Source organism: Kryptolebias marmoratus, linkage group LG10 (assembly GCF_001649575.2).
Source record: "Kryptolebias marmoratus isolate JLee-2015 linkage group LG10, ASM164957v2, whole genome shotgun sequence".
In the NCBI taxonomy this organism is placed as follows: Eukaryota; Metazoa; Chordata; class Actinopteri; order Cyprinodontiformes; family Rivulidae; genus Kryptolebias; species Kryptolebias marmoratus.
Window position 1 is genome coordinate 20690844 of NC_051439.1, and position 11871 is coordinate 20702714.

An 11871-nucleotide genomic window follows, 5' to 3' on the forward strand; every position below is an offset into this window, starting at 1 on the left:
CCCCCCCCCCCCCCCCCCTTCGAGTCAAGTCGGAGCCTTTCAGCAACACAACACCGGAAAAGCTGGGATTCCGCCTTCAAAATTAAAGCATCCCGCTGTCAACTAATAGCAAATGCCCGCTGAAAACGATCGCTCGCGCTTTACTTTGAAAGCGTAAACCGGGCTTTCTGTCCGATCCTGCCGGCCTTTACGTTAAATAAAATAGCTCAATACGAGAACGTTTAGCTAAATAAAACACACATGAATAAGATAACAAACACCCACATGCAAGTTTAAATACGAATAAACGTCGATTTGTCTGTAAATAGTTTAAAACAAACAACCTACATCGGTCGGAGCTGTCAGGGAAAGGCAGCTCGGACCGACCGGTTAGCTTAGCCGCTAACTGAGCAGCTCGCGCTGCAGTGAGAGGAGACGGCTCGGATCGTGACACCGACGACAAGGAGGGGAAAAAATAAATAAATAATATTTTTTAAAAAGCGGCACAGATGTGCGGTGTTAGCGCGTATTATTTATATTAATATTTCCCGATCCAGCGGCGTCCTTACCCGTCAGGATCCCCACGCGGGTCTGATGGTCGTGGTTGGTGAGCACCATCCCGTCCGCCGCCATGTTTACAACCTCCGTCTGCACCGTGACGGCGGTGGCGGTGTGCAGCCCCGCTGCGGCGGCTGCTGCTGATGCGCCTCTGGAGGATGACCCCGGTCTGTGCACACGCGCGCCGGTGTCCTTCGGCGTGAACGACCTCCAGAGGATCAGACCCCCCGCCGTGGAACTTACAGAGCCCGGGAGGCGCGCGCGCGCGCGGCGGGTTATAGTGTTAATAAAAACTCAATCAAAACGTCAGACACAAAGTAACAGAGCGCGCTTTTATTTTATTTAAAATACAGATAAAATGCATCTAAACACACAGTCTTCTAAGGCTGAAAGTGAGATTAATTAAAGGCCTTGCAGTCCTGGAGGTAATGCATATCGCCCGCCGCATTTAATTAATGCAAGCGGGTTTTTAGTTATGCGCATGCGCAGCTTGTGTTGTGAAGGACAGCTCAACCATCCGCCATTCTTTATTTAATTACAGCCATGCGTAGTTGTAGCAATGCTTCATGAGATATTTTGCTAACAGACGACGCTCACTGACTGAACTACAGCCCATTTTCTGCATTTTGGCGGTGGCGGCCATCTTGACATAGATGAACATCCGAGCACCATAAAATCTGCCCAGTGTCTCAGCGGGTTTTTGATAACAAATGAACACATGAACATGCAGATACAGGCGAAAACATTATCATCCGCCTTCGCCTTTTCTGCGGTGGGAGATAATAATGTAAAACAACACATTAAATTAAGAAAATATCCTAAAAAATTAGCATTTCTTCTTCTTTTTCAGCTCACAGCTGAGCAAATTGATGGTGATTTTTATTAATTTTTTGATGTCATAAATTAAATTTATATGAGTGAAAAACTTTATTTGATGTCCGGACGGCAAATCATGCCTTTTAGGTCAAATTTGGCGGAAAATCTACAATTTAGACTTCGTTTCATGAGATATTTTGCTAACAGACTGCTAACACTGTTTAATGTGTGGCGCTCAGAGTAAAATTTAGAGATTAGTCTCAGCTACTACCAGACAAAACCTTAGCCTTAGCCTAATATCTGTAACACTGGCTGAGTTGTTGCCATTTTCAATTAGCTGTGGCGGCCATCTTGAACTGGGTTGCCTCCAGCAGTCAGTCAGTGATAGTGCACAGAGCAATCAGTCTGTGCTCAGAGTGTGAGTTGGGAACGACTCCCAGCTACTACCACGTTGAGTCATTTTTTTGTTTATTAAGGTCACCAAGCTGTGGCGGACATCTTGGCGGACATATAATGATCATTTCCTGGAGGTTTCATGAAATATATTTTACAGAAAGAGGAACAGACACTCAGAGGTTCAGTCTCCGCCGTAGACAATCTTCGTCGTTGGGAAGAGGCTGGAGTTGACCTTCAAGACCCACTCGACGATCCTCTCGTTGCTGTAGTACTCTTCATCGTGGCCGTCTCGCTGGCCCTTGCCTGGAGGACCTCGGTCTCTGGACTCCTCAGACTCGGTCTCAGCAGAGCCGTCGGAGCAGAGGGCTCTTCGTCGCCTCTCTTCACACTCAGCTCCGTCGTCCTCCTTCTGAACCCGAGGCTCTGCTGGATCCTGGCTGTCTTTAACCCGTCTGCCGCAGGTTCCTAAACCCCAAGCAGCTCTGTTGTTCCTGCCGCCTTCGTTGACCTCTTTGGTTCTCCCACACTGCAGGCCGAGCACATGCAGCTGGGTGTTCTCCTTCATTTTGTTTCCAGCTGGCAGTTTTGTAAAATATCTTCTTGGTTCCTTCGGAGCAGCAGAGACTCTACCTCCGCTGATCGGTGGTAAAGTCGTTTGACCCGTCCACCTGAAAACGTTTCCCGAAGCGCCATCGAACCTTGCGTGTCCCTGAAAACCGATGGAGGACCTCATTGCTCTTTTGTGCCGCCAAATCTCCAAGACCTGACTCTCCCTGAGCTCCCATCTCCTGGATCCTCTCATCATCTCCAAATATTGTCTCAGCTTCTCGACGCCTTCCCCTCGTTGTGCGCCAGACACACCTGTCTCAGGTGGATCCTGAGCTGAAAGTACAATCCCCTGAGAAGTCACTTGATCTGTAACTGTACTCCTCAGAGATTACAGCCCAGAACCTGGACTCTGTCAGACCTGTGTGTCAGGAGAACACTCTTAAATCTTTCATGTTGACCCTGATAAGCATTTGAAGAACCCAACTAGACAAACTTAACCTTGTTAAGGACTTGTTTGCAGGAAGAAAGAGACAAAATAACCTGAACTCTTCATCACTTTATGCCTAAGTATTACATCTTGAAATGAAACATTCATTGTCTGCAAATAAACAGATTAATAGACTTGGGTTTGTAAAACATTAGTACCACTGAACAGAAATAAATAGACTTATTTTCCTACAGTCAGATGAAACTCATTGAGGAAGCTTCATTTCCTTTTTTAAACAGGAATCATTATCTTTGTAGTTAGATATATATACTGTAATAACTCCAGATCACCTGTCCTCTGCAGAATTACCGCAGTGTGTAAACATGAAGTCAGAGCGCCCTCTGCTGGACAAACACCGACTTGTCTACAGCTATTTATTTCTCTATTTGAACATTGTTACAACCGATTTGTCTGATATGCTAAAATTTCGTCTATTAAACGACGTATTTATTGATGTTTGTGATAATCTTCCAGGTTGTTAGCGTCCCTTTCGCCGAGTTGCCTTGGTAACAGTACAGGCCCCGCCTTGCCCGTAAGTCTTCCGTGATTGGTCCAAACAGACGTCAATCAACTGCTCACTTCCTTAGCAACGGCCGGAAGTTATCGCTTCGATCAGAAAGCGGTAAAAAATGTTTCACTGGAGAAGTTGGAGTCTTTCTGTTGGGTTTTAGGGCAACAAGGAGAGTTCTCGCTCCCGGCTGTGATGCAGCGGAGTAAAGCGGCGGTGAGTGTGGAGGTGAAGCGGGTGGTCGGAGCTCTCTGCCGGCTGTTAGCGGCCGTCGGCCTGGACGCTGTCCCCGCACCGGAGGCCTTCAGGCGGGCGAAGTTTGAAGGAGGAAGCGAGGTGCGTTCAAGGTCTCCGCAGTTCAGAAAGTAGTGTTAGCAAAACACATACCTACAAATACTCATGAGAAATTAGTTTAAAGACGTGAAGGGACCATCTATTATAAAGACACATAATTAGTTTGTGTAAAAACAACATATTAAAGAGAATCTTTTTCAAAGGCTGTATATTTACTATTTTTTTAGATCAGTATTAAGTGGCAAAAGGGGGATATTTTATGTTTAGAGTCCAAAGAAACAGTAAAACCAGAGCTAGACTCAGAGTTTGGCTCATTATTTTGTGTTTTAAGCTTTTATTTATGTTTTTCCAGGAAGATGAGTTCTTGCAGCTTCTTGCTGACATCCTTCAGTCGGCCGGGATCGTTTCCTGTGAGACCAGAAATCAGCCGAGAGGAGGTCCGTTTGCAGAGCTCGAAACACCACATGCACGATGAGCGTTTTAATGATCAAAATCCCCATTAGCTTCAAAAAGCTCTTCCTGCCCAACAGGATGTGACTCTCCCGACGGTCTGATGAAGTTCTGGTTCTGTTTGTGTGCTTCAGAGCGCAGGAGGATGGTGGCGGCTGGCCTCTGGCAGACCGGTTACCACGCAGCCTGGATGTACGGCGGGGACGGAGGGCGTTTCTCCAGCAGAGACCTCCTCCTGGCGCTCGGCTGGCTCATGGCTGCAGGGACTCTGGAGAAGCTGCTGACCCGGCGAGTCTGGCAGCTGGACAAATCGCTGCTGTCGCCCGTCCCTGTGGGTGTGGATCGTCATGGCGGCGGGGTGTGGACGTGCGACCGTAAGCCCACCTCTCGGTTTACGTGTTTGCGTTTGTGTGTTTCAGGTGAAACACGAGTTCTCTGGTGACCTGGACTTCGACGCCGCCTCGCTGAGGAGACTTCAGTGGCTGATGGGTCACCTGAGACACCAGAGACGGATCCTGCTGTCCACGGTTCGAGCACGAACGAGAGCGCTCCACGACGTGAGGGGGTTTCCTGACGCAGACTCAGCGCGATGATGAAAGGGTTAACTGTGACGTTATATGATTTCATCCTCAGGTGCTTTCTGCCGTCCAGTCTTCGTCTCCATCGCTCTCCTCCAATCAGAGCTCCTCGGTTCTGCAGGAGGTACGGCAGCTTTTAGAAAACCCGGTCTGTGAAGCTCTGAGTCTGCAGCCGTCAGACTCCATTAAACATGTCTCTGTTGTAGGACGGCGTCCGGCTGCAGCAGCTCTGTGACCTTCTGGAAGCGTACGCCAGCTGGAAGCAGGTGGAGGAAGTCTTCTGGACCTGGATGGTGCGTTACGTGAGCAACTGACGCGTTTTTATCCGACCTGCGGGGTTCATTAAACTCTCCCCGATGAGGCGTGACGCTACACCCGTGTGTGTTTTTGCGTTCCTAGGACAGCGTGGTGGATCTGACGGATCCTTGCATCGTGAACTCCTCACAGCCAGCCAATGGGAGTCCAGCAGCGTGTCACCATGGAGACCAGAGGCTGGAGAAGCTGAAGGAGGTGTTCATGTGTAATGAACTTCCTGTCAGTCTGAATGTCAATGACCGCCTTTCCCAGGAAGCGCTGAAGACACAAACAGGATCGCGCGTCTTCCTCCTGCCTCCGCCCCTCTCCGAGGCGTGTCGAGCCAAGCTGCGGGCCGAGGAGCCGGTCAGGCGCCCGGCGGGGGGCCCCCAGGGTGCGTCCTCGGCCCCTGGCGAGCTCCCGGCACCTCAGGCTGCGGAGACGCTGCTTCACGCTGAAACTCTGCTGCTGCAGAGGAGGGAGCGGCGGAGGCTGGCCAGCAGGACGCAGCTGCAGGATCTGATTGGCTGCTTGGACCATCTGGTCCTAATACCTTTATAGATTATTTTAAATTAATGGACTCTCAGAAAGTTCTGTAACAAACATGTTCTGATGTTCTCTGGTTTGGTTTTATTGTAAGTTTTTATGAAATAAATCAGGTTTGATTCTGTATTTATGGAAGAAATGCTCTTGTTTGTGCCGTTTGTGTCCCGTTGTCGTATCTGTTAGCTAGCCGCCCACTTTTAGCGTTTCTGGAGCCGTTTTTCAAACCACCAGGTCACATCTGATCAGAAATAAGTCGCTGTTTCTGTGGGATTGTTTTATTAGTAACAACAAAAAGCGCAGATATTTCTTGTCTCACGTTCAGGCGTTTTGTTTTCAGCTGCTGAGACGTTAAAGAAAATAAAACTTGAGCTGATTTTTTTCACCAAGACACCAAAATATTTGAGCGTCAGACATCAGAAACATCATTTATTAGTTTTAATGACACCAAAAATACTTTCAGCAAAACAACAGACTCACTTTAGATTTCTGATCTGATCGGTTTGTCTCCGGTTTCCGTGGAAACCTCGAAGGTTTTAGTTGTTAAAAAGTTCAGGTTTTTTTTGTTGACATCAGGAATTGACCACCAGGAGTTTCTGCATGTAGGAGTTGAGCCACTTTTGCCTCTCCATGGACGTGAGGAGTTTGCTCTTCTCCCTGAAGGCGGCGTCGTCGGCCACCACCATGTTCCTCTTCAGGAGCCGGGCGCCGTCCGACGCCCAGTCGGCAGGCCACACGCCCTCCACGCTGAGCAAAGACAAACACCGGCGGCGCCGTTTGGCTTTAAAGCTCTGCTTCCCTCCAAGAAAAGGGCCGTTTAAGAGCAGAAAAGCTGAATAATTCAGTTCAATAAATGGATAAAAATAACATTTCTTTCTTTCTTTTATTTATCTCTGCAGAACCCGGGGGTTGGGGTTTATTTTTTCCAGGATTAAAACACCTTTTTAGACGTCACTCCTGAAAGATAAACTGATTTGTTTCCTCAGGTCACTTTCAAAAATAAGAAATAAACCTAAAATAAGGCTGTGCTCTCCTATAAAACACCTACATGAGGTCTAGATGAATAATTGATCTAAATTTAACTCATTTTTAGGATTAAGTCGATGAATTTTAGTCGATTTTACATCAAATTTGATTGAATTTTGGCACCAAATTACAATTAAAGTGCAGAAAAAAGTAAATAATTATATTTAAAATCTCACAAAAAAAGCCAATTAGTTTCTGACTGAACTTCCAGTCTGTGTGTAAATAAAAGCATATATTGTATTAATTAACTTTTAATTTAAACAACCATAAAGCTCTTATTTCTTTTGTGAGACGTCAGGATTTTGTGTTTTCTCAGAAAAGAAAATGTTTAAACTATAAAAATGTGCATTTATTATCATTATTTGGGATTAAAGAGTGCTACAGAAATAACCCAATGAACACTTTGGTTTGTTTAAAAATAAAAATTTGAGCCACCTTTAATCCCTTTTAGGGTTTTAACTTCATGTTCTGAAGATAAAGATGTGATAAAGGTTTTATTTGAGCGTTACCTGGCGGCGGTCCTCTCCGGCCCGAACAGCCAGGCCTCCCTCATCAGACCCGTCTTGGCGTCGGCGGCGGCTCTGAGGCCCGGCGCTGCCGCCATCATCTGGATGTCCCAGTCGTGGAGCGAGATGGACGGGAAGAGGACGTCCCAGTCGTCTCGTTTCACCTCCTCGGGGTCGTCGGGGCTCCTGGGGTCAGAGGAGCTAGAGTCAGACCTGAGGAGCCGTCGGGTTCTTACCTCATCGGGGACGAAGACGAGGAGGAACCTGAGGCGAAGACGAGCCTGAGGGAAGCCGGACGTCACCGAGGTCATACCCAGAATGCAAAGCAGCAGGAGGGACGAGCGAAGACGAGCTGGAAACTCTGACATCCTGAAGAAGATCAGATGCTTTTATTAAAGAGAAACGTTGTTTTTTTATAAATAACTTTTCAGGAGGGAAATAAAGTTCAGAAAGTCTGAAAACTGTTGATGAAGACGAGTTTAAAGGATCCTTAAAAGGAAAATATATAAAAAAACTGATTACAGTTTATTAATCTTTAAATTTCTCTTTTAAAAGCTGAATATTTATTCATTCCTGGAGCGTTTCATCGTGTAATTCCACATTTATTTCCAGCTTATTTGTTTGTTTTTTCTGCACAGGTTGTCTGTTTTCACCTTTTCTCCTTCAGTCGTTTGGAGCTTCATGTTTCAGAGCGTTACTTTAAATTAAATCTGTTTATTCTGTTTCACATTTCTGCATTTAATTCACTTCACAGAGCAGAAATCTGACGGATAAAAGCAGAATAAATAACTTTTTTTAAGAAATGCAACATGTATGTATAATTATAATAACACTGTTTTGTCTGTATTTGTTTAATAATCACATTTAGTAGTAAATTAGAAGCCATTTTGTTTAATTATTTTTAATTTAATTGTTTTAAGATGCTCTGTAAGGGCTGAGAAAATGAATAATAATAATAATAATAATAATAATAATAATAATAATAATAATAATAATCTGTTAAATGTTGATATTTAAAATGAGGGGAAACATGATCCAGTTTGTTTAGTTTCTGGTTTTTTTAATGTTTATAAACAACCCAGAAGGTGTTTGAATTTTTTTTATTTATTTTGAAATCCAGCTGTTAATCATAAAGTCAATTTGTCTGATTTTTATTTGTTTTGTTTTAATGAGAAGTTAAATAAAATGACCTGACTGAGCCGAGAGAAGTCCCGTTTTATGGTTTTAAAACCAAACGAAGGTGTTGTTTTGTGTTTCTAATGAAGGTTTGGATGATTTCTTACCTGGTTTTAGGCGAGGACAGAAGGAACGGGTCGAGGCTGGACGTCCACCAGAACCAAACCTCCTTCTTCTCGTGTCTTCAGGTGGAAGGTGTCTGAACGCCGCCGCCGCCACCGTTCCGTCTTAAATCCTTCCACACCCGGGGCTGCAGCGTCACGTCCCCCCCCCCCCCCCCCAACAAACCCACGCCCTTCAGCAGATCAATCTGAGGACCACCGGAGGAGCTTGTTAGTGTCTCCGTGTCTGCTGCCGTCTCATTACAGAGCTGCACACGTTCACTTCCTGCGCCCGCTTCGGCTGGAAAACAAAACAAAAAAAATGTTTAATCTCACTGGTTGCAGCTTTTTTTAAATCTGTCCCTCCGACTGAGCTCTAATTGGACCTTCATCAGGTTCCAACAGATCGGATCGGGCTTCTTCAGGCCCGGATCTCTGGAGACGAGGCAGAAAACGGGCGAACAGCTCGGCTTGATCCCGATTTATTCTCCAATCTGGTTCCCAGGTTTGAGACGGGGGTCCAGGACGCAGAGAACCCCCTCGAGAACCTCATTCTGCTTCCCAGAAGGCTAAAGGTTCTGCTCTGCAGGCCGAGTCCAAACTCGTCTCATCTTTAAGCTCCTTGTTTCCAACCCGACGGTTAGATTCCTGCAGACCGAGGTTCTGACACTCTTCTCCTGACTTCCTTCCTCCTCTGACGAGACCAAAAAGCAGAGATTTGCTGCGTTTTGTCCCTGACTGTAGTCGCTTCGGACAAACCCAGACATGTTCCTCTAAAAACCCCCCTGGAGATCCAGAACGTCCATAACAGGACAGGAAGGATCTAAACCCCAGAAACCGGGCCTGGATCGACCGGACAAGCGTCCAACACGGTCTTCTGAGTGTTCCCTGAGTTCTGCTTCAGCCTGCAGGTTTGAAGACCTTCAGGTGAGCTCTGAGATCTCAGACCTGAGCTCAGGAGCGTCTTTTCCTTCAGACCGACTGGAATCTGCAGATTAAAACTGTTTTTATTTTATTTCTAAGAGGGACATCTGGGAAAGAAACAGCTGAAGGAAAATAGAGACTTTCAGGTAAAATAGTAAATAAAATGAAAACTGGAAAAGGACCATCAAAGAAGACGTCTCGTGTCTCCGTTCCTCCGAGCAGAGTGATTATTTCCACAGACGTCCTCCGCCCCACGGACACCGAGGAACGCTAAATTGGCGTGGAGATCCGGCCCATCAAACGGCCTCCGGGATGCGAGCTCCTCCTGAAACGGAAGCAGAACAAACGGCGAACCGTCGGCGGAGTCCAGTTAAGCACCTTGTTAGGGTCGCGGCTGGAGATAATGACCTGTGGACAGGAAGCAGCTGCTCCCGGCGATAACAAGCGTCCACCTCGCTCCACCCTCGGGTCTCCGCCGGGCTCCCGGCGCCAGATTCCTCCGGAGCTTTCAGGACTTGACTTATTGTTGACAGCAGCTGACTGGGTGATAATGTTTGTGTCTGTTAGCAAAATATCTCATGACTCACTGAACGACTTTTAATGAAACTCTCATTAAAACGACAACGACAGCGTCGCCAACCACGGGATGGATTCTGACGAAAGCGGCGAGAAACAAAATCTTCATTAACCAATTCAAGATGGCTGCCGCACCCAAAAGGCCCGAGAAAGACGCGTTCCGGCGCCCGTTTCTCATCAGAATGTTCTGGTTCCACAACGTCTGATGACTTCACTTCTATGTTTGTCCCTCAGAGGTCGACAGCACTGGGGTTCGAACCCCCGAACCCCCTGACCTCGCCGTGGTCATATGACTGAACCGCTGCGAAGGCTGAGCACCAAACCAGGAACCACAGGAGCTGTGGAGAGTCGGGCGGAACCAACAGAACCCAGGAAGAACCTCAAGAGATCTCAGTCCAGAAGAGCTCGGTCCCAGGAACGGTTGGACGCCGAGCAGAACCTCGAAGTTCCCGGGGTTCTGTTAGAGGAACCCAGAAGCTCCTGGTGGTTCCGTTCGAGGAACCCTGAAGCTCCGGGGTTCTGTTAGAGGAACCCTGAAGTTCCCGGGGTTCTGTTAGAGGAACCCTGAAGCTGCCAGGGCAAACCTGGGCATTGTACGGCCCCAGGGCCGCATACGGCCCTTTGATTGACTCTGACCGGCCCGTGTAACATTAATTGGAAATTACAAAATAAACATATTTTCTTATTTTACCTGATGCATGGACTGAAGCTGCATTGCTTTTATTTTGAAGTTGTTTTTTATTTACGTACATGATGACGCAAAACGTATATTGAGGCATGGGCGTGATTTGATCGTTGTCACTAGCAAGTCACAAGACGACTTTAGCCCTCAGAAATGTCTGCTCATGCTAAAAAAAGAAAGGTAGATGCCGAATGCAGGGTTTTCAACAAAAATTGGACTGCTAAGTATTTATTTACTGAAGTGAGAGGTAAAGCCGTGTGTTTAGTTTGCGGGGAGCAGATCGCCGTGTTTAAGGACTACAATTTGAGTCGGCACTACGAGACGAAACACGGGGAGAAATTCAAGAACGTGACTGATGCTGAAAGGGCGCGGACATCGGAAGCTTTGCTAGCTAAACTGCAAAAGCAGCAAGGCTTTTTTACCAAGCTTCACACATCCAGGGATGCAGCAACCAAGACCAGCTTTGTGATAGCTCACAAAATCGCTAAAACCAGTAAGCCATTCTCGGAGGGGGAGTTTATCAAAGAGTGCTTGGTGGACTCTGCAGTTTTAATATGCCCTGAAAAAAAAGAAGAATTTGAGAAAGTCCCGCTCTCCAGGCGAACCGTGACGAGAAGGGTCGAGGACATATCGTGCAATCTGGAGCTTCAGCTGCAACGTGAAGTGGCAAGTTTTGACTTTTTCTCCTTGGCTTTGGATGAAAGCTGTGATGTCCGTGACACAGCCCAGTTACTTGTATTTGTCCGCGGGATAACGCCGGACTTCAAGATTACGGAGGAGCTGGCAGCAATGCGGTCGATGAAAGGGACAACTACAGGGAGCGATCTCTTCATGGAGGTGAATGCGTGCATGGACACACTGGGACTGAAATGGGACAGACTGGCAGGTGTCACAACGGATGGTTGTCCAAATCTTACAGGGAAAAATGTGGGACTTTTAAAACGTATGCAAGATAAAGTGGCTGAAATCGACACAGATCAGGAATTAATTTTTTTGCATTGTATTATACACCAACATGTGTTGTGCAAGTCAGTGCTAAAAATGAACCATGTTATTAATGTTGTTACTAACATAGTAAACTTCATCAGGGCACGGGCATTGAATCACAGACAGTTTGTCACACTTTTGGAGGACCATGAGTCTGAGCATAGTGACATCAGCTACCACACACCTGTCAGATGGCTCAGCCTGGGCAAAGTGCTAAAAAGAGTTTGGGACCTGAAAACAGAGATTCGAGAGTTTTGTGAGATGAAAGGCAAAGACATCCCAGAGCTCTCAGATGAGGACTGGATGGCAGATTTTGCATTTGCTGTTGATGTGACCGCACTGATGAATGACCTGAATACCAAACTGCAAGGCAGGGGCCTTTTTGTTCATGAAATGCACACCCTGGTGAAGGCTTTCATGAAAAAGATGCTGTTTCTTTCA

General features: G+C 46.6%; 3 protein-coding genes across 6 annotated transcripts in view; 1 reads left to right on the top strand and 2 right to left on the bottom strand.

Moving 5' to 3' along the window:
• gphna (gephyrin a) overlaps positions 1-751 on the bottom strand; it is a 16802-nt gene extending 16051 nt beyond the window's left edge. For all 3 annotated transcript variants that reach the window (XM_017434812.3, XM_025010235.2, XM_017434811.3), the window contains exon 1: positions 549-751. In XM_017434812.3, the coding sequence (XP_017290301.1) occupies positions 549-612 (64 nt within the window). In that variant the 5' untranslated portion in view covers positions 613-751. The remainder of the gene's footprint in view (positions 1-548) is intronic.
• Positions 752-3351: 2600 nt separating this feature from the next.
• Positions 3352-5594, top strand: tedc1 (tubulin epsilon and delta complex 1). The gene is made up of 7 exons (XM_017434831.3): positions 3352-3629; positions 3940-4024; positions 4172-4368; positions 4457-4594; positions 4671-4739; positions 4822-4908; positions 5015-5594. Exons 1-7 carry the CDS (start codon positions 3489-3491, stop codon positions 5468-5470), a joined length of 1173 nt encoding a protein of 390 aa, XP_017290320.1. The 5' UTR covers positions 3352-3488; the 3' UTR covers positions 5471-5594.
• A 120-nt stretch (positions 5595-5714) lies between these two features.
• Positions 5715-8375, bottom strand: pth2 (parathyroid hormone 2). 2 transcript variants are annotated; one of them, XM_017434832.2, is made up of 4 exons: positions 8268-8375; positions 7249-7353; positions 6988-7170; positions 6025-6199 (listed from the first exon to the last, which is right to left on the bottom strand). In XM_017434832.2, the coding sequence occupies exons 2-4, from the start codon at positions 7350-7352 to the stop codon at positions 6025-6027; spliced, it is 462 nt and encodes a 153-aa protein (XP_017290321.1). In that variant the 5' UTR covers position 7353; positions 8268-8375. The 2 variants fall into 2 exon arrangements, with proteins under 2 accessions (XP_024866009.1, XP_017290321.1); XM_025010241.1 differs by lacking the exon at positions 8268-8375 and having other exon boundaries at positions 5715-6199; positions 7249-7352.
• Positions 8376-11871: the final 3496 nt, after the last annotated feature.

Coding starts and splice junctions, on each gene's coding strand:
- tedc1 (XM_017434831.3), top strand. CDS start 3,489: ATGCAGCGGAGTAAAGCGGCGGTGAGTGTGGAGGTGAAGCGGGTGGTC. Junction 4,369..4,456: donor CGCTGCTGTCGCCCGTCCCT/GTGGGTGTGGAT, acceptor TGTGTGTTTCAG/GTGAAACACGAGTTCTCTGG. Junction 4,740..4,821: donor GCTCCTCGGTTCTGCAGGAG/GTACGGCAGCTT, acceptor TCTCTGTTGTAG/GACGGCGTCCGGCTGCAGCA.
- pth2 (XM_025010241.1), bottom strand. CDS start 7,352: ATGTCAGAGTTTCCAGCTCGTCTTCGCTCGTCCCTCCTGCTGCTTTGC. Junction 7,171..7,248: donor CAGGCTCGTCTTCGCCTCAG/GTTCCTCCTCGT, acceptor CTCTGACCCCAG/GAGCCCCGACGACCCCGAGG. Junction 6,200..6,987: donor CCGGAGAGGACCGCCGCCAG/GTAACGCTCAAA, acceptor GTCTTTGCTCAG/CGTGGAGGGCGTGTGGCCTG.